We start from the raw sequence: 22,509 nt of genomic DNA, 5'->3' as shown, positions 1-22,509 counted from the left end.
TTTATTTCTATTAGGTACAATATATCTAGAATTAGACGATAGATTTAAGGGTAGGTACTAGGTAGATATAAAAAAGGTTTTACATTATTTAGGTAACATTTAATCGAGTACTATTACAATAATAATAATAATTTGAAAAATTCAATCAATCATGTCAATGAAACGGGTCAAGTGTAAAAGATTAGTTGGGGCAATTCCGTCTGGGGCAACTTCATCTCTCCAAACAGCATGCCTATTTACAAATATGTTACTCATTATGATATTTACCTATTCATTATGACTAGACGATTTTGTATAATTTTGCCCCATTACGAAATTGTCCCATCCTGCTCCAACTAGGTAACTTTAATAATAATAATTCATGAAGTAGATAGATTAGGTTTCTTAAAAAATTTACACAGATCGTACAAATAAATTAATGTTAAATATTAGTGAAAATTTCTTTGCTAATCCGACTTCGCTCTGGAACTCATTTTTAATTGACTTTGACAACGTTTCATTCCAATCTGAACGCGCACGTTTAAACTCAATTATCATATAAATATTAATTTTATTATAATTTTGAGGCATATTAAATGTTTTCATTATGGCAGCACGGGCGTGATGAGCGGCTTTCCTGTGAGTGCATTGACGACGTTTTCTGCCGCGAGCACGGCCATGTCACTGCGCGTGCGCAACGTCGCGCTTCCGATGTGCGGCAGGACGACTGAAACGTTAAAAGATACATACCTATAACCAATATGCCGTCAAATAAAAATGAATATGGACTTGAATCTGCGCAGTGGGTGATTTATCGATCTATTATACGAAGTTGGATGCGAAGAGTGGGGGATCCGGCACTGTCCGCCAGATGTATTTTTACATAACGCTAACTGGATTTTAGATAAATTAGATTTTGGTTAAGTAAGACTTAGTAACAAAAATGTAAGAAATCTACTTGTTATAAGGATATTCAGATACTTACATAGGTTAGGCAAAGTCAAGAGTTTATGGTCCTTGGGCAGAGGCTCGGGCGTGGTGACGTCGAGACCGGCGGCGTAGATTTGTTTGTTCTTCAGAGCATCGTAGAGCGCATCCTGGTCGATTAAGTCTAGAAACAAAAACAAGATTGTATTTAGGTTTTTCTTTAACGCTTTCTTAATGACTCCATTATTAGGTATACCATAGGCATCACTTCATGATTGCCTCAACATGCCTTGAAAGAAAATGCAGCTTACTAGCTTAGAATAAACCCAGTTAAACTAATGTTAAATACATTTAAATTGGTTTGGGATCTTTGCTTCCTTATGTCTATTTTGCGCGTCGTGGGTACTTAATACTTATGAGTAGTTAGGTACCTATTAGAAGTTTGATAAAAGTCCATCAGGAATATACCTATGTGTTCACCCTTTAAATCACAGACATTAGTCTGATTCTTTGAGTGGTAAAAACTATAAAAAAGCTACGACCTACCTCCTCGTCCAACATTAATAAGAATGGCGTTCTTCTTCATTTTCCCAAGAGTTGCGCTGTTGATCATGCGGAGCGTCTCGTCTGTCAGCGGTACCGCCAGAAGTATGAAGTCGCTCTGGTTTAGAAGATTATCCAGGGTTGTAAACTCCGCGTTTAGGGCTTTAGCTGAAAAATGAAAGATTGTTAGTTCCATTTTTATGTAACATTCAAGAATACAATTTTACTCAATTTTAATATCAACTTATATGTGCAGAGTCTCTGTGTTTTGAATAATCATGCCATTCTTTGGCTTTGAGAGCGATTAGGTCCGTCTCGGCTCGGTAAGGAGGTGGCGGGAAGAGGTTGGATGGGGAATACGGACCGTGTTTGGGGGCGCGCTCGAGTAAAGACCTCTGTATCCAGCAGCGATGTAGGCTGATGGATAAGCTAGATCAACTAGATTTGCTGCTCAGTTTCCAATTTTTGCAAACTAAGTCTAGCATCATTTATTTAATAAATCGCTAATGCTCCATGGCGTATACACTGTAGTCTGTGATGGCGTCCATGAGTAAATTAAGTAAACACATCTACAGGCACGTCATACCTACTTCAAGTTTTATTTTATATATCAGTCGAATTATTGGCAAATCTTTAATATGATATTAGTCATCTCACCCTCAGGTTTCTCCCTGTGGCCAGTGTATAGGAACTTGCCGACTTCGAACCCGGACAATCTCTTGACAGTCGCCTGTCCGATACCGCCGAGTCCTACGATACCAACTGTACTACCACGGATGTCCTGTCCCAGCACCTTGGTGAAACCGATTTCCCATTGTCCACTGTTGACCAATTTCAAAGTATCAACAAATACATAAAAGGCAAAAGTGGCCAAATTATCTGTATCGTTCCGCAAGTAGTAGGTAAGTGCTAGGTAGAGAGCATTTGAATCGGATTCAGATTTGAATCGGCCAACGTTTGCGCTGAGTGGCACGGACTATATGGACATAATAATGGAGTTGTGACTCCTGGCTGTTTAGGCATGACCAGTGGCGTGCAGGTCATAGAGGCATAAATGCACTGCTTACCCCAGTTGTAATAGCTCAATGAAAATTTTACATTATGCCCTGCCAGTAAACAGGTTCCCCTAACTAATGCCTACCCTGGCTTCAACCCTATGCACACCACTGGGCATGACTATATGCTTTATATGTATTATATATAATTTACGCTAGGTGCTGATGCGTGAATATTGCGATACTTTACCTTCGAACTTGTTCTAAATTCTCAGTAAAACGTCTTGCAGTACCCAGCATCAACGCAACGGCGATTTCAGCAACGGCAGAGCTCAGTACACCGGGAGTGTTTGCCAATTTGATGCCTCGCGCCTTTAGCTCAGGCACGTTGGCGTGGTTGTACCCCGCTGAGGCCGTGCTCACGATCTTTAGTTGAGGGCCTGAAATAATTATATCGATTGGATAATGTTCTCCTGACCAAATTTCAGCCACGTCAGCTAATTTTATCTTCGGGCTGCTACTGAGAATTTGTTTACAGAAAACCCCTATGGACAGTCTTGGCCTGCATGATCTGCAGTCGAATAACTTGTCACTACTTGTACAACGGGACAAATGATATATTTATTGAACAATTAGGTATCCCAAGGTTATTCTGTAAGGTCAGTGCAATAGTGCAAATTTGTGACTGGGGCAAATCTGACGCCTGTGATCTCGAAAACAAAACAGAGGTGGTCGTTTTATTGGCGGAATTACCCCAACTTGCTATATAGCTTATTTGCATACAACAATTTATAATTTACTTATCGAATATTTGAATAGGTAGTTAGGTACACGTCAAAAAGTTTCTCATGCATTAAGACTTGTAGGTAGGTAATATTTTGTTTGAAAATAAACCTAATAATAGTAGGTCCGGGTTATCAGATCAAAATACTAGTTATCTAGGTATAACTTGCAGCGTTCTTTGAGACAGGTGTAGCGAGCGCGGTGTCAACTAAATCAGTTATCGTTATCAATATTGCATATTGAAGCGCTTATCATTGATAACGGTAACCTAGGCATTCTGAAAATACCTACTGGTAGGTAGTACTGTTATTTGCGCCTGTTGTACCTACTCAACTAGATACACACAATACGCGGCAGAAAGTAATGTACATCGGCCATTCAAACTCAGCTTTGGCTTTTCGGCTTTGTAGAGCGTTGTCTCTGTCACTCATACCTAGGTAAGTATATGACGTTTTGTCGGTCTCAACGACACGAGGCAAGGCAATGCTCTACCAATCTGCTATCTCCTTCTAAAGGTCGACGTACATTACTTTCTGCTGCGTACCTATTGCTACCTATCTCAGTAAAAACTGACTCAATATTATAATATTCCTTAGATATCTGCCTAACCTACCTGGTAGGTGTATGTACCTGCTTTGTCCAGTAGTTCCTTAGTAATCGGATGGTGGGAGGACCACACGAGCGCTGAGCACCCTGGTATGAGGTTAAGGAGTTCTTCCTTGTTCTCGTTAACACCTTCATCTCCGAAGTGGAGGAACCGACTTTGTAACACTGTGAAACTGATAATGATAAACCAAATTATTATAAGTAAGGTCAAATAAGTTAATTAAACAAATATCTAATACTGTACCTACCATAGATAAAAGAAGTCTTCTCTAATCTGTGGTACCTACCTACCGCTGAAAAAACTAAAGCGCTGGTCGGATTCTTCAACAAGAAAGTGGCCTTTGAGGTCTGGCGCTTAGTAGGAAAAACCTTTGCAACTTAGTTGGAGTAAATAGACACAGGTTAGCCCGCTTCCATCTTAGACTGGATCATCACTTAGCACCAAGTGAGATTGCAGTCAAGTACCTATAATCTAACTCCAGTTATGAAAGTGCTGCTGTAGGTACCTACCTGCCTGGCGGTCACAAGTTTTGGCATGAAACTTTAAAATTGGTGACGATCATAATGGATCGGATACGGTCGAAGTGATACAGCGAATTCAAGAACCAGCACAGCTCCAAAGAAGAAGTAAGAAGAATATATTACTGTAATATAAGTACTGTAGCCTGTAGGACCCACGCGAGGCTGAAAGTTGGAACTTTACATAGCGTACTAGACCCGTTTTACATTTACACCACCTCGATTTTAGGCCAGTATCAAATATAAAAAAGTTACATATTTCAAACCCTACCTATTTATAATTACTAGCTATATGTATCTGTGCTCTACCTACTTGAGATTACTTACTGTATAATAGGTAGGTAGGTACCTACTGAGATTCGTATTCTTGTATTTTCCGCTTGAAATACGAGATAAAAACCAATTAGGCAGGTAGGTAGAGATAATGAACAATTACAAGTGTGCCTAAACTGTTTTAACGGTTTTCTTAAAGTCACCTTGAACCGGCCTTGAAAATAACCTAAGTTATAGATAGATATATTACGCGACAGGTTGAAATGGAAATTGGGGAGGGAACGCCTCGCACACTCCATAGCTCCGGTGTGCGGGGCGTCTTCCCGCCTCATACCCCGATTGCCATCTCGACTTGTTGTGGATAATAGGTAGGTACGAGTATATGCACAAATTTTTGAGAAGAGAACAAGCGAATAGCGAAGCTTGTGTCCTTGATGATAAGATAATCAGGGTGTTTGTCATGTCCACCATATTGAATTTGTCATGACGTCATAATAGGACGTAGTCAGTAGTCTGGACTCTAGAGTTTAGACAATAACTAGTAGCTAGTAGGTATTATGACTATGGTTATTAAATAAGCGGCGCTAAGACAAAATATGACACACCTCATCTAAAGAGTAGGTAGTTTGACAATTATTAGGGAACCAGACCATACAAACATAGACGTAGGTACCTATTATACCTATAATGGTTTGATATACTTACCTAAGTTTAAAGCAATGTAATTATTTTTTATTTTATTTATTAGGAACACACACAATACATTAATTTAACACAAACTACGACACTTATAGACAAACACAGGCTGATAAATGTATCTATAAAATGTGTACACAGCATTTGCAAAATATCTAGTCAAATAAAAAGAACTTAACTAACTACTTAACTAAACAATTAATAATTAAGTTACTTAGGAGATGAACCCACCGTAAAATGATAAGAGCTTTTTTTTGAATGCAGTAGCTGAGTCATGAAATAATATGTCGAGATAGAAATATAAATTAACTTAAGGATATAACTTAATTAATGGAATCTTACAGATGAAGTACGCCTTTGAAAAGAATGTATGTAAAAGTGTATAAATGGATATGTATACGGTAAGTAGGTACTTGGGTACCTACCTTGAAGGAGAGAGGATATACTTAACTTGGTAGGTATTCCCTTTTGTGCGATTTATTGACATAAAACTAACCTAAAACCCGTGATATCGTTCACAGTATTCCATTCTAACTTTATCAAGCTTTTAAATAATATAAAAATACTCAACTGTTCCTTCAACACATCCAGTCCGCTCTCAGGAAAATCGTTCGACGACACAAGGACCTTCAGGTTTTTCGTCATTTTCGTCGATAACGCGTCACTAGCCGGCGACAAGGCACTCACGAATAACGTGAGCGACACTAAATAAAACATGCTTCGTTATCTATTACAACTTCAACTTAAGAATCAGTTAAAATGAGTACTTAATACTTATCGCTCTTTTTTTATCGAAAAACGTGAATCTGTGCTTGCAATATCAAGGCCGCTTGAGAAGTGGTCAGTCGGTAGCTCGGTATGAAATAGCTGTCTGGAGAATGTTTCTAAATAAAGACTTTACTATGCGTAGGCGAAGGTAAACGCGTATTCTACTAGTACAGTGTATACTGTATATTATGTACTTACATAGCAGACATACTTTTATTTTTATTAGGCAACGCAAGTAGGTAAATATAGCCACCATTAGGTAAATATTTAGAAAGTTAATCGAGAACCTTGTTATCCTAGTGGTTAAGATGTCCGTCTCAGATTCGGGAGGTCGGGGGTTCGATCCCGGGCACGCACCTCTAACTTTTCAGAATGATTTGCGGTTTAAGCAATTAAATACCTATTACTTGCTTTGACGGTAAAGGAAAACATCTGCATCGTGCGGAAACCTGCATGTCTGGAGTTCTGTCATATCGTTCTCAAAGGTGTGTAAAGTTTGACAATAATATGCACTTGGTCAGCGCGGTGAACTATGGCTGTAACCCTTCTCATTCTAATAGGAAACGTGCGCAGTACGCGGCGGCGGCGATAGGTTTATTATGATGACATATTTACCGAGGATAAATATCAAATTGTATCAAAACAATACGGCAACGTTAACCCAAGTGGGTAACTGAATGGGTGATCGACTCTGGAGGTCCGAATTTGGCCTTTCAATCTCCTGTGTGACTCGTGCTCTTAGTTGAATTGTATGCGGAAGGATCTAGGAATCCACGGCATTATTAGTTAATAAATCAATGTTATAAACTCTCACCATTATGTCATTTAATTAATGGCGAGGGGTCGTCACGAATCATGACCCTCAGCAATGAGGAATACGAAGCACAGAGAGAGAATTAATGACATTCTGCTATTACCTACATAAATTTAATCGAAAGCAATAATAAAATTAATTATAGGAGGAAATAAAATGGAGGAAATATTGAGAAATTCTATTAGAAATTGCCGCCCGCTTTTAGCTTGCCCGTCAAGTTGGCAGCACTGCAGTGTGATTCTCTAAGGTAAAATAATATTTACATCGGTCGCACATCGGATGTTTCCTTAGATGTAGCACATTTGTTATTCTATTAATCGCGTTCGACTCACCTTTGCGACACTAGCGCTTCACCCGCGAGTGTGATCGATGTAGGAAACGGGTTTTTGACATTTATGTATGGAATTTGCTATTCTAATTGCTCGCCTTCGACTACATCGTACGCCCTCGCCTTCGATTCTATGTGTCAAACGGAAAAGCGTCTCCGGTGTAGCTTTTCTCTACGATGCACCATCGATGCACGAGTTAAATTTCGTTGTAAACATAGAAAAACTTTAAAAGAAAGGTGAAAATGTGAGTTTTATTTTGTTATTTTCTATAGTAAGTATAATTAAATGATAAAAAAATATCTGAGTTAACTATTTATCGTTTTTCACTTCAGATGGCTGCTCGCTTAGCTCAAGTACATTTTTCTTATTAGAAGAAGCTAAACAAGAGGAATACAAAATAAAAAGGCGTGCAAAAGGTTGTCAAATACGTGGTCTTCGTCTGCTCTCGACAGACGCATTATGTAAGAATATTTAGTATCACGGAGGAACTTGTGGCAATGTTAGAAAGGGATTTGCTCCCCTACATCAAGAGCTAGTCGTGCAGTGGTGTATGTATTATTTGGAGTTTAAAACGAAGATTTAGATGCCTTCTAGTTCATAGCGATTATGACCCAGGGATGGTGGCCAGAAGATTCATTATACTTAGCATGTTGCATGCACGTTTTACACAACATACTACAACATTACCAGCGTTGTCATTTTCAAATGACATAATCCGAGAAGAACATAGGATAATGAGCATGCTGCAAAGGAATCCTCGTCAAAGCAGAGCAGAGGGCTTAGAAGAAGGACAAAGGTGCCGAGAACTCCTTGCTAATCGCTCGTGGCGTGCAAGACAGATGCAATAATTAATAAAAGATAATTCTCAATTTCAAAGCCTTTATTTATTCCTTATCTTAATCTTAACTATTTACATATATTTTAATGTTATGTACATTTTATATATTATACCGTGTGTGTGTTAGTGTTTTTCAATAGTTAATTATAATATATTTTATTGCATTTCTCGTTCATTTGTTTTTAATATTTGTGTGGAAAAGATAATAAAAGTGCAATATAAACTTAGTTTACATTTTTTTACCATAGAAAAACAGACGGGTTTTGTTATAGACTTTTGGTAGAAAAAAATGAAATAATTCCCACAGGATTTAAAAGCTTCTCAACTGCTAGAGGCTCAGGAATTTTAGTGTCTTCCACTGCTTGAGAAGAATTCATGATCATCGTGATCAACCCATAGCCGGCTCACTGCAGAGCACGGGTCTCCTCTCGGAGTGATAAGGGTTTTGGCTATAATCTACCACGCTGGCTATGTGCAAATTGGTAGACTCGCACACCTTTGAGAATATTATGGAGAACTCTCAGGCATGCAGGTTTTCTCACGATCTTCTTCTTCATCGTTAAAGCAAGTGATATTGGATAAAAAGCACAAAACTCCGAAAAGTTAGAAGTGCGTGCCCGGGATGGAATCCCCGACCTATAGCCTAGTGGTTAGGACGTCCACCTTCTAATCGGAGGTCGGGGGTTCAATTCCGGGCACGCACCTCTAACTTTTCGGAGTTATGTGCTTTTTAAGTAATAAAATATTACTTGCTTTAACGGTGAAGGAAAACATCGTGATGAAACCTGCATGCCTGAGAGTTCCCCATAATATTGTCAAAGGTGTGTGAAGTGTACCAATCCGCACATGGTCAGCGTGGTAGACTATGGCCAAAACCCTTCTCACTCTGAGAGGAGACCCGTACGTACTCTGTGGTGAGCCGGCGATGGGTTGATCATGATGATGATGATGATGATGAATCTCCCTTGTGAGTTCTTCGCCTGCAACAGCCACAGTTGACATATTATGAAAAAGTTGAAATAATTAACTAGTCAAAAAAAATCCGTAGGTATATTTTATACTAGCTTATGCTTGCGACTTCGGCTGCGTGGACTACACAAATTTCAAACCAATATTTCACCCCCTTAGGGGTTGAGTTTTCAAAAATCCGTTCTTAGTGGATGTCTACGTCATAATAGCTATCTGCATGCCAAATTTCAGGCCGATCCGTTCAGTAGTTTGAGCTATGCTTTGATAGATCAGTCAGTCACCTTTTTCTTTTATACATAGGTATAAAAGCTAGTATAGACTAGCTGATGCCCGCGACTTCGTCCGCGTGGATTTACGTTTTTCAAAATCCCACGGGAACTTTTTGATTTTCCGGGATAAAAAGCCTATGTCACTCTCCAAGTCTTTATCTATACCCATGCAAAAAATCACGTCAATCCGTTGCACCGTTGCGACGTGATTGAAGGACAAACCAACAAACTAACAAACCAATAAACAAACACACTTTCGCATTTATATAATGGTACGGATATAATATATAATAATATTATACACACCGCAGGCTCGAAATAACTCTCCAAGTGTGGTAAACTTTCATCATTTATATATCATTCTGAAATAAGAAAAAAAATAGTACTTTATATTATTATTTTAAATAATTTTTCATATTAATTACGTACCCATACTAGCCATACCTAATACCTACTTAAACTTTAAATGCGAAAGTGAGTCTGCTAGCTTTTCACGGTTCAAAAATTAAACCAATTTCGATGAAATTTGGTGCAGAATTAGCTTACATCCCAAGGACGGACATAAGCTAGATACTTTTTATCCCAGAAAATCAAAGAGTTCCCACAGGATTCTTAAAGGGCCATCTATTTAACCCATTTATGCATTTATTTGTAATTTGGTACAGAGGTAGCTTGCATCCCGGAAATTGACATAGACAACTTCTTATCTCAGAAAAGCAGAGTTCCAACAGGATTTAAATATTCATTTATAGAGATAACATAGATAACAGACAATTCAAAATCTTCCTATCCTTTTGCAAAACTTTCTCCACCCATAAGAGAAACAATTATTAGGTTATTTAGATCTGCTACTGCTATATTTTCATCCATACCACTGCCTGTTCTTTCTTCTAGCAATAACCATGCTACTGCATTTTCTCTTTGCATCATCTTTTTTATCTTTCCAATACTGTATTGTATGACAACATTTAACACTAGGTAGATACTAACATTTATACTCTGCTTAGAAAGTAGATTGTGTCTTTGAAAATAATATTTACATACCTTTTGCTATTGTTGCCAAGTTTTGATGCAGCCATTTGTATTCATCCAATATTGTCCAACTTCTTGGTGATGCTTGGTGACTACGGTCTCTAGCAAGGGCAGTGCGAGCGTGCCCAGTTGCTAACCATGGTTTTTACTCCATAAATTTGAACAATTTTTCAAGTTGAGCAGTGGATGGGGCAATATTGCGAGGCACTGAAATTTATAATTAAATCGTTGGTCAGCACCGAAAGAACAGTTTGATAGGAAGTCTGACACAAGTTTAAAACCACTGATATCGGAGTAAATTAAGTTTAATTAAATACTCACTTGCATTTTAAAACAAAACACTATAAAACGACGTACAAAGACGAAGTTCACGCACTATTTGTTGAGTTGTTGTGACGACCTATGAAGTCACCATGGCAGTAAAGGAATTATAAGTGCTCCACTAACCACTTGATTTAATTACGTGCAGTTTGTTTTAAGACTAGAGTTTTTTGTCGAGTAATCGTTTTTCAAGGGTGTAGGTGATCAGTAATTTACCAATACCATTTTTAATTTTGTGCTGACTGACATCTTGCACGGCGGGAAGCAACTTTTTTTTTAATGATGCAAAACAAAGGCAAAGGTCTCCTTGCCTATGTCCAAGATTTTTTTATATAATGATAATTTCTCATAGTATTTTGCATTTATTGCTTTAACTTTGTATAAAAATAGCAAATGTAATCATAAATGAATTTTAAACCCACTATAAATGCCATATTTCGTAATCGTAACTTTTTATCGGTATGAAAATAAAAATAGGATGACATCACTGGCTCATCCGAGATAACATCGTAGAGCCCGTCTCAACCATAAGATCGCCGACGAGCTTAAAGCCACTACAGAATCACAAATTTACAACCGTTGCTGGCCTGGTCGATCTGTACGATGTTACCTCGCAGACCACATCGATGTTGGCAACGTTGAACCGTTCTTTAGAGAATCACATAGCTGGAACTGGATGTCACGCCGCTGTATATAAAGTGTAGTGCACACTGGATACTTTTTATCCTGTTTTTTTAATAGTTTATTTTTGTGCCTTAGCTAAATACTCAAAGCATGCTCAAAGTCAAAGTCAAATGGTTTATTCAAAATAGGTAATAAATTACACTGAATTGGTTATTACCGAATGGACCCATGTACAAGTAAAAACAAAAGACATTCGACAAGTTTTTATTAGGTATCTACATATTATAATATTATGTTTATTTAATTGATTTTCATTTATATAAATTACAGAAGCTATTGTAGGTAATTCAATATGCTTTCAACAAATATTCATACAACAGGATTTAACATTGGTTTTCCTTCAATTGATAAAAGTACATTGTTGGCAGCTATACATGCCATCGCATTTCTAGTTTCCACAGTGGCACTGCCCAAGTGGGGAACTATAACTGAAACAAAATAAAGAATATAAAGGAAAAATTAATCTTCCAGGCAACCTTAGGGTAGGGTGTGGCAAAGTAATGTTCTATTTATAATTAATTATTGGTATCATGACACAAAGAATTGATATCATGACACTATATGATTTAAAAAGTATAAATAAGTAATATTACAGATCAACTTACAACAATTTGGCAGAGATACGAGTGGATCATCTTTAGGTATTGGTTCCGGAGTGGTGACATCAAGACCGGCGGCAAAAATCTGCCCATCTTTCAATGCGTCGTAAAGTGCCTTTTGATCGATTAACCCTGGCAAAGATAAATTCCACTTATTATTATTTAACTAAAAACTCTTTATCTAACTTTAACTCTCGATTATCTGTGCTCGTTTTTGGTTTTGACTTTAATGGTACATAGAAAGTGGAAATATTAATTTATTATGTAAAAATTGAGAATTATATCACATTCAGCTAATAAAGCTAATACAGCAAATAATTAAAATCCATGTACAAAAATAACCAGACAACAGATGAAAATGTTACATTTGAAAATTATATTTTAATAGTCATTGAACCACGTGTAAATATTTAGTATAAATTACAAACCTCCTCTTCCAATGTTCACCAGCACAGCGGTGTTTTTCATAATCCGCAAATTTTCAGCGTTGATCAAATGCTTAGTTTCATTTGACAATGGACAGCACAGAATGACAAAGTCACTTTCTTTCAATAACTGTTCTAAAGGCACACGTTCTGCTCCCAAAGATTTTGCTGTGAAAGTTAAATATCGTTATATATAAACTATACACCCGTCACAAAATTTGAAAAAGTGGATGGATTTTATACAAAATTGGCCCGGTAAATTTGGGTATTTAAATCGTTAACATAGCATTTTTTTTATTAAATCGTACTTCAAAATGAACGCCTTTGTTAGGGTTCCGTACCTCAAAAGGAAAAACGGAACCCTTATAGGATCACTTTGTTGTATGTCTGTCTGTCAGTCTGTCAAGAAACGGTCTGTTAGGTAGATCTTATAGCTGACATTTGGGGAAAAATCTGAAAACCGTGAATTTGTGGCTACATTACACAAAAAAAAATTAAATTGTGGTCATGAACTAATAATTAGTAGGTATTTTCAATTTTCTAAGATAACTATATCAAGTGGGGTATCATATGAAAGGTCTTCACCTGTGCATTCTAAAACAGATTTGTATTTACTTTTATGTATCATAGTTTTTGAATTATCTTGCAAAATGTCGAAAAAATACGACCGTAGTACGGAAACCTCATCGCGCGAGCCTGACTCGCACTTGGCCGGTTTTTTTTTATATACTTGTAACTTTTTACATTCACAAAAATAATTTATAATATGATTGAGTATCTTTAAATCATCTACCTTCTGGTTTATCAGAACGTCCACTGTAAATAAACCTCGCAACATCAAATCCCTTCAGTCTTCTGACTATAGTCTGGCCAATACCCCCGAGACCAACAATTCCTACTGTACTTCTAGCTATATCTTGTCCCAGGCTCCATTGCAGGCCGAACTTCCATTCCCCACTGTAATAACATTAATTAAATTATTCTGTCCACTATTTTTACCTAATTTTGAAGTAGTAAAGCATCTTAGCTGCTCAGTTTCAACTTTGTCGGTATTTTAATTGCTTGAAGCCTCACCAAAGATGTTACCTCACAATATAATAAGCAGCAGCAATGCCATCAACAGCAGTGGCCAGCACCATTGCTGCTGCTGCGTTCTGTGGATGGTATGATTGGCGAGCATGGCGACACCAGGGAACTTCTTCATTCACTTTCAATCGTGTAATATGTCGTGTCATGTGTGTATTTAGTTACAAGAGCAAAAAATATGTTTTTGTATTTTTTTTACAAAATAAATCTTTTCTTCTTCTTCAGAAAAATATCTTTTGTGCGTAAAACACGCTCACTTTCAACTTTCAGAGCGATTACTGCATGTAAAACCTGCATCAATCAGCATTACAATCGCAATTATTGTGATTGGCTGAATTTATGGTGTCCTTGTTGCAACAATATATTGTAGCCAATAGTGAGCGAGTGTCGGCCAATCAGAGGGGATTACGATCGTCACACTGTAGCTGTCATTTTATCGTAGATAATCGAGATGCTGGAGCAAATCTCCTTTACCTTTATTAACCGACTTCAAAAAGGAGGAGTTTCTTAATTAGATCCATTCTCTCACCTTTCCAATTCCCTAATGCCTTCTTTGAATCGTCTAGCGGCGCTAATCAAGAGTCCCACAGCGATATCAGCGACTGCGTCATCCAGTACATTGAGTGTGTTACCCAGAGACAGACCACGTTTTACCACTTCATTTATATCTATTTGGTCTAACCCAGACGACATGGTTGAAATGACTTTAAGCTTTGGACCTGCAATACGAGTTCAAAAACTATTAAAATGCAGACACACGTATTATTTTTCAAGACATTATATTTCTACACAACCTCTTTATATTAGTTGTTTCTTTCTGTTAGAACTTCGTATTATACCTAGTTGCATAATTAACTTACTCTCATCTCACAGCATCTTTATTTCTTTAGTACTTATGATTTGAGAAAATCTATGATAATTGAGCCATATTATTCTGAACCTATTAAATAAATTGTTTTAAAAAATTGCTGATTTTTGTTGCAATCTAAATAAAAGGATTTTGTTTGATTATTACTGACTTACCAGCTAAGTCCATTATTTCTCCCGTAAGCCGATGTTTCGTATTCCATACAAGGGCGTCAAAGCCCTTAACAATTTCCTTTTTTATTTCAGGCAAACTTTCAGGATCATTGTCTATGTGCGGGATTACGGTAGGTTCAAATCTAAAATGTTATAATTAAATTTTGCATCTTTTAAAATCTTTTTTAGTGTTCTTAGTCTCAAATGAAATTCCTGATTCATCTGTGACAATATTTTTTTAGAAAAAAAAGTTATTAGTAGTTATCCGTATTATTTTTAGTTATGCGCACTCTTTAATCGACTCACTGGCCATTAAAAAGGCGAATTAAAAAATGTAATAGTTTGGTAAAAACGCAATTAAAATCTCCAGTGTGTACCAAACCTTACGTACTTAACAATCGCGCAACCAGTAACCACACGAGTAGATAAATGGCGCAACCATACTCGTGTGACCATAATATGCTCAACATACGAAATACGAATATGAGTTCCCTAATACCTATTAGGTAGGTACTATAATATCTTTTTTAATGAACAAAATACAAATTACAAACATAGGTAGGTAACCTACCTAAAATTTAGATAGGTAAATACTCACTTTGTTTTTAATAATTTCAATCCCGCGTCAGGAAATGTTTTATTTACGACCAGCACACGTTTTAGAGACATGATTATTTCAATTTATTAAACTATGTAGGAAAGCGTTGTACTGTTACGGACTGCTCGAAGCTCGAATACACTCAATAATTAGTTAATTTACTCATGGACGCCATGGAGGTTATAATAAATTATTTTTACCGACGACGACGTCACAGCTATATAATATTTTATCGCTGAGTGCTGACGGCAGACTAGCTAAAGTATGAAGATGAACATCGATGGGATGATTACGAATAATGTAGCCGCATTACATAGTCGAAGAATACGTTATCTATTTATTATATTTAACAACCACTATCGCAGCCGGAACATTTATTTTCATTTATGGTGTTTGAACTTGGAATGGATTTTTTTTTATCTGGCAAACCTAAAAACAAATAAATATAAAACTAGTAGCCAGTAGGTAGCTACGTATACAAATAGCTTGTGAAACATCTGAAACTTGAAGTTATCTTATTATATAAGTAAAGCCTAACCACGGATTTAAAATTTAACCGAGTAAACAAATAAAATATTCTTGCGCGCCATCTGTTGCCGAGTAGAAAAACAATTATATAGCAAATACCAAATCTTACCACTAGATGGCAGAACTAATAATTAATTAACTAATCCGTTTCGAGCCAATTTTTACTGGCTATCAAAAACGTGACAGACTTCTGCAATGCTCACAGGCAATGCTAGACTAGGCAGACCTATCTCTATGAGGCAGACTGAACTGAATGTAGACTAGGCAACGGGAAGTACCCTCTCGACAAACAGATATGAGACAGTGTGATTCTTTGATAGAGGTTTCTTTTTTGTCTAGAGATACCTACCTACGGAAAAAAACATAGGAGGGGAAATGTTATTTTAATAATTCTTTAATATTATGTAATAGCTATTACTTTAGAATAATAGATTAAGCAATTTTGTATTTTTTAGAAAGGCCTTAAAGGAGGAAAAGGCTATATCCAGGGCCGTAAAATAATTAAAAAAAAGTTAGACTTCAATTTTATTCATTTGAGTGGGAAAGCCTTGTTGTACCTCTATGATATATTATATTATGAAATAATTACCTATTAGGTATAATATTGGCACAACATGAGGAATTTCCGTCCCCCGCTCGCGCTTCACCTGTCACAGCAAGGTGGCTCCGCACGCGCTCCACCGCCCGATACCTTCCACTACGCTCTACCTGTTGTTATTTAAAAAAATAGCGAGCAAACGAGCAAGTGAGGTGGGTCACTTCATGTTAAGTGATTACCGCCGCCCATAAACATTTGCAGCACCAGAGGAACCGCCAATGCGTTGCCGACCTTTCAGGAATGTGTTGGTCCGCCCCTTGAATAACGCCATGTTGTATTGTAAACTATAATATAACATTTCTTATGAACTATCTGCGGAATTAGGTTAGTATAGGGCTCTCTCTATAACGAAATCCCATACCGTTAAACGATATGGCTAAAAAATCTCAGTGGGCGTTAACTATTTTGTGGCACCAACCTATCACAAACAATAAACATGTTTTCAAAATCATTCGAAATTCAATTAGGTACATTATTTTTTTCAAAAAACATTCTTAAGTCAATCTTTGTGATTGGTTGCTGACTCAGAATGGTTAGCTTTGTGTCTTTGTGATTTGTATGGGATTACGTAACAGAGAGAGCCCTTTTTTGAAATGCTTTTATAAGTAGGTACATCCCTTCCGGAAACTGGGAGGGTATGCGGGACTCGCCGAACTTGAATATTAAAAAGAAAATGATGCAGATACTTACTCCAAATTAAATTTTATAGAATCAGAATCGACATCATATCTTTTAAGTTTTTTGTATGTATTAGATCAGAGTGGAACATAGCAGTTCGGCATTTTGCGACCCCTAGCCCACCTGTAGCTAAAAAGTTAAAACGTATCAGGTGGCGTAGGTACACGTTCTTATTTTATTTCACTACTATTTGAGGCATTGTGAGGAACTGATAGCCTAGTGGCTAGGAGGTCCGCCTTCTAATTGGAGGTGAGAAAACCTGCATGCCTCAGAGTTTACAAAAGGAAAAGGTGACTGACTGACTGACTGATCTATTAAAGCACAGCTCAAACTACTGGACGGATCGGGATGAAATTTGGCATACAGATAGCTATTATGACGTATGCATCCGCTAAGAAAGGATTTTCGAAAATTCAACCTCTAATGGGGTGAAATAGGGTTTTGAAATTTGGTAATCCACGCGGACGAAGTCACGAGCTTAAGCTAGTCTAATATAATAAATTACAATAAATTTAGGAATTTAGGGTCCACATCGTAAACCATCTGCGTGCATTGTTGACACATATTTGTGACTGCGAAGGAGCGACCAGATAAAAAATAACTAACGACTCACAGAAGGCCGCACATGTGGGATCCTTCGACTCAAACTCAACAAAATGTGACCATGCTACAATTTATTGTGCCACATTTGTATCGGAACTACGAGCTACGCGCCTCGATACGCGAGAAGACATAAAAAATAGCGCCCTCGCTACACAAAGTTATGCTAATTCATGTAAGGGGTAGTTGATTAATTTTGCCATTGTTCTATGGCAGATTGTACGCCTCCTATTCAGCGCTATAAATCTTCCACTAGATGGGTGCTTCATAGTAACAACATGTTCCAGAGAACATTGGCGCCGTCCTGTATCAATCGTAATCCTTTTTAAACGCAGTCCTTTTGTAAAAATTAAACTTGCGAATACTCAAACAATGAAGCATCCCATCTAGTGGAACATTTAAATCGCTGCTTCTACTCTTTAAAAAATATTTTTCTAAAGCTCTAGTGTAACTTTTCAAGTTAACGTTGACTGTGCATAAATCTTTCATTTAGCATTGACGTAAAAACGACGGGAAGAAGTGATTTGACTTACGTTATTCTGGAGTCATCATGTTTTTACGGTACCTACTTATATAGTTATGTGACTCAAATTCTTGGAAATAAAAAGCTGAAATTTTGCACAGAGGTTTCCTTGGTAATGTAAACAAGGTTGGATTTTTCAAAACTCCTGCGGGATATGGAATTAAGCGGATTTATATTTTCACCAATTGAAGTCGCGGGCAATCACCAGGGTAAGATAAATAGAAGAGAATACAGCAACGAGGCTGGATGCAAGAAGAACACAAGGACTGAGTAGTGTTCGATGGTCCAGTACCTTGACAGAGACGAACATTTTAACACCTAAAGCGTCTCCCTTTCATGAAGACATCGTTGCTCGTTAATGCACATTGTACTTCATATTTCTCAGCCATACGGTAGATATTTGTTTAAATTATCTTTTTTTTGCGACCAACTTGTTAACTGTAAACATTTCTTATCGTTAACACTAACTTAATTTGTCGAGAAATGTATTTCTTCTAACTTACCTTTATAGCAAGAAATTTACGATTGAATTTAGTGTAACTTCGGCAGAAGGAAGATAATTTTGCTAAAAGTTTTCGTAACCTGTGACCTTGCGGCCATTTGTCTGTTTATTTTTATGCCGAAATGTCACCGGGATGCTAACTTAATGATTTACTTAATGTGAAAACTATTTCTTTTGTACCGATTAGCCCGCAGATGTTCATAAATAAGTTTATAGTTAATTAAGAGTATGTAGTTAATTTTAGTTAGAAATGACAGTTTTTTAGGGTTCCGTACCTCAAAAGTCTCTCTGTCTGTTGGTCTGTCAAGAAACCTACAGGGTACCTACTTCCCGTTGATCTAGAATCATGAAATTTGGCAAGTAGGTAGGTCTTATAGCTGGCTTTCGGGGAAAAATGTGAAAACCGTGAATTTGTGGTTACATTACACAAAAAAAATTAAATTTCGGTCATGAACTAATAATTTGTATTTTCAATGTTTGAAGTAAGATAACTATATCAAGTGGGGTAGGTATATTACTAGCTGATAGCTATTATTCTATAGAGATTGCTGTCTATATCTATGATTGTTCTTCAAAGATATCAATGGCACTGCCTTATTATGAAAATCTTGAAATGCGCATATGCCGGAACACATTTCACGGCAACGTTTTGTGCCCAAAACGAGCCCGGCCACCATATTTGTCCCCAACATGGTCTCGCTCGTGAGCTTCTGCGAAAGCCTCCACTTAATTGTGCCCGTAACAATTAAGTTAATTATCAATAAATGTACATTTCAAAATGATTCCCTGGAAATTGCATCTTAAATTATGTGTTCTCTTAAATAATAACAATGTAAAACACATGATAATAAATTAAGTACAGGTGTGTATAATATAGGTACTTAAGTATGTAGGTATAATAAATAAAATTCGTCTCAATTATTTATAGTTTGTTCTCTTAAATAATAACTTTAAATAGGACTAAGTTAAGTAGGTACATGATGTTGGTTACTTCGTAAATTCATACAATTACAACGAGGTTCAGCACATAATAGTTGGTAGGTACCCACTACGAAAGTGTTTTTTTCGTTGGTTTTTCCTTCTATCACGTCACAACGGGTCTTCGTGATTTTGTATGGTCATGAACACAGTACAATATTTTTTTGTGGTGTAACCACAAATTCACAGTTTTCAGATTTTTTCAGATCTACTTACCTGCCAAATTTCATGATTCTAGAATCTAGATCAACAGGAAGTACCCTATAGGTTTTCTTGACAGACAGACAACGAAGTGATCCTATAAGCGTTAATTTTTCATTTTGAGGTACGGAACCCTAAAAACAGTCATAAAAAACATTAATTAGGTACTCAATGCACGCGTTTAATGATGGTAATGAAATAAAAAAGCACATATAGGCAGGTACCAATAGAATTCAAACCTCAAGACGTCTGGGTGGTTGGGTAAAGATGCTGCAGCGTTTATTGGTATATCTGGAGTTAGTGCAGGTTTCGCATGTAATAAAAGGCTTTTAATAATGTGCTAGCGGTAGCCCTGAGTGGCGGTCCAAGCGAATAGCGATGCGCGGGTTGGATATCGATTCTCTATCTTTCAGTGTTTTTATGCAGACCTTTTATAGTTTTTTGTGGTTAGAGTAAATATAAAAGCATATTTATTTAAAGTACAAGATAATTTAGAGATGAAAATAAAAGCAACAGCTTTGAGTGAAATAAAAATAATACCTAGAAAATATTCGATCGGCGAGCCGAGTATGGATGGTTGCGCAAAGGTACTAATGCTGCAGCGTTTATTGGGTATATCTGTAGTTAGCGCAGGTTTCGCATATAATAAAAGGATTAATTTAATAATGTGCTAGCGGTAGCCCTGAGTGGCGGTCCAAGTAAAGAGCGGTGCGCGGGTTAAGAGTTAAGACGTCCGCCTCCTACTCGGGAGGCGGAAATCTTAACCACACCCGAGCCCGTTCGATCCCAGGCACGCACCTCGTAACTTTGTTATGTGTTAGTGGAGTTTTGTGTGTTTCAAGAAATTAAATATCACTTGCAGTAACGATAAAGGAAAACATCGTTAGGAAACCTGCATGCCTGAAAGTTCTCCATAATGTTCTCAAAGCTATGTGAAGTACTATACAATAATCGCTGTCGCTCGTGCCTCGTAGAGCGGAGTTAGCGTGTAGGGCGAGCGGCCGCGACGAGCCAATTTCACAGATTCGTCACCGATTAGCACGCGACACCCAATGCGGTGCACGAGGATTGGCTGTTGAAATAAAATAAATAAATTTATTTCACGTACGTACAGCCTGTGCCACCTATGATCATAATATGCCAAGACTCTACCATGCATAGATTAGGAAAACAGCTGATGTTGATGCGGATGTGGTGCCTGTAGAACGAAGCAAGAATTAAGAACAAAAGGAACTACTTAAGCGTTGATGAGTTTAATGGTGAGTCCGAGATACAGATTTTCGTAAGATATACTTTACATTTTGGTCTCATTTTAAGTCAGTCTTATGTCTTAACAAACTCAAGTCCACCCTATGAATCTGCCTTGAACTAGGCCTTGAAGCATTTTAATTTTTAATAATATCATTATCCAAGTGAATAGCTAAAACAGTTTCGTCCGAACCAAATCCCGATATACTACTAATTAGGTCAGTATGATCTAAAAATCAATAATGAACTTTTTGACTTTCCGGGATAAAAAGTAGCATAGGACCAAGGTATGTCACTTTCCAGATCTATTGGTAATTTAACCGTTATTTGCTTTATTGCGACGCGATTGAAGGACAAACCAACACAAACACACTTTCGAGTGTCGCATTTATAATATTAATAGGATATTACGGGATTTTACTTATGTTTACTTAACTCATTTTTCTAGTTTTATGAAAGTGCCTATTCTTTATTCTTTCTTGTAAGAGTGCCAATCTCAAGTGGTCGCAGTATAGAAATGTAAAATGGCGCCAGCGTGGCGCCGAGATCACTGCAGTCGAGCAAATGGACCCTCGTATGTACATACAGATATACGTGTCTTTTATCCTCTACTACACTTGCACTTTATTCTACTACTGGATACTCGTAATGCCCGCGACTTTGCGTGGATTTAGGGTTTCAAGGCTCCGTACCCGAAGGGTGCCCTATCACTAAGCCTCCACCGTCCGTCCATCCGCCCGTATGTCCGTCTGTCTGTCTGTCAGCGGGCTGTATCTAGTTAACCGTAATAGGTAGAGAGTTGAAATTTCAACACAATATCTACATATTTCTATTGCTGTTATAACAACAAACAATAAAAATATCAAAATGGCCACCATAGAAATTATAAAAAGCGTTGTTTCTTTTACGATGGTACGGAACCCTTATTGTGCGAGTTCGACTTGACCGTTTTTTAGGGTTCCGTACCTCAAAAGGAAAAACGGAACATTTTTTTAAATAGCGTGAGAACTTCCAAGCTTCCAAGTTGGTCCGCTTCCATCTTGACTGCATCACCACCAGATGAGATTGCAGTCAAGGGCTTATCGAATGAAAAAGACCCGCCAAGTGCGAGTCAGACTCGCGCACCGAGTGTTCCGTACTACAGTCGTATTTTTTCGACGTTTTGCACGATAAATCAAACAATATTTATTCACAAAAATAAATAAAAATCTGTTTTAGAATGTACAGGTAAAGGCATTTCGTAATATGATACTCCACTTGGTATAGTTATCTTACTTTGAAAATTGAAAATACTCATTATTTGTTCATGAACACATTTTAATTTTTTCTGTGATGTAACCAAAAATTGACGGTTTTTGGACTTATTCCTTTACTTGTGCTATAAAACCTACCATTTAGTATGTATCTATGTGATAACTATCTAGTAGTGTAGTACCCAAGATTCAGGATTCTAGGTCAACGTGAAGTACCCTATAGGCTTTCTTGCAGACGGTCAGACAGACTGATAACAAAGTGATCCTATAAGGGTTACTTTTTCCTTTTGAGGTACGGTACCATAAAAAAAAAGGTTTTTCATCGCT

The 22,509-nt window shown here is 37.3% G+C and overlaps 2 protein-coding genes and 1 long non-coding RNA gene across 3 annotated transcripts; all 3 read right to left on the bottom strand.

Moving 5' to 3' along the window:
• Window positions 1–77: 77 nt before the first annotated feature.
• On the bottom strand, window positions 78–6,215 carry LOC117991205 (glyoxylate reductase/hydroxypyruvate reductase-like). The gene is made up of 7 exons (XM_034978753.2): window positions 5,893–6,215; window positions 3,858–4,006; window positions 2,695–2,884; window positions 2,107–2,270; window positions 1,453–1,617; window positions 965–1,090; window positions 78–706 (listed from the first exon to the last, which is right to left on the bottom strand). Exons 1-7 carry the CDS (start codon window positions 6,036–6,038, stop codon window positions 585–587), a joined length of 1,062 nt encoding a protein of 353 aa, XP_034834644.1. The 5' UTR covers window positions 6,039–6,215; the 3' UTR covers window positions 78–584.
• Window positions 6,216–8,093: 1,878 nt separating this feature from the next.
• Window positions 8,094–11,315, bottom strand: LOC138403616 (uncharacterized). The gene is made up of 4 exons (XR_011237845.1): window positions 10,662–11,315; window positions 10,353–10,547; window positions 9,615–9,670; window positions 8,094–9,050 (listed from the first exon to the last, which is right to left on the bottom strand). It is a non-coding gene; the product is annotated as an uncharacterized lncRNA (long non-coding RNA).
• Window positions 11,316–11,533: 218 nt separating this feature from the next.
• LOC117990979 (glyoxylate reductase/hydroxypyruvate reductase-like) lies at window positions 11,534–15,454 on the bottom strand. The gene is made up of 7 exons (XM_034978485.2): window positions 15,074–15,454; window positions 14,479–14,618; window positions 13,985–14,174; window positions 13,163–13,326; window positions 12,373–12,537; window positions 11,951–12,076; window positions 11,534–11,773 (listed from the first exon to the last, which is right to left on the bottom strand). The coding sequence occupies exons 1-7, from the start codon at window positions 15,142–15,144 to the stop codon at window positions 11,655–11,657; spliced, it is 975 nt and encodes a 324-aa protein (XP_034834376.1). The 5' UTR covers window positions 15,145–15,454; the 3' UTR covers window positions 11,534–11,654.
• Window positions 15,455–22,509: the final 7,055 nt, after the last annotated feature.

The sequence above is a fragment of the Maniola hyperantus genome, chromosome 19 (genome assembly GCF_902806685.2).
Source record: "Maniola hyperantus chromosome 19, iAphHyp1.2, whole genome shotgun sequence".
Classification (NCBI taxonomy): Eukaryota; Metazoa; Arthropoda; class Insecta; order Lepidoptera; family Nymphalidae; genus Maniola; species Maniola hyperantus.
This window is presented reverse-complemented; position numbering and strand designations above follow the sequence as displayed.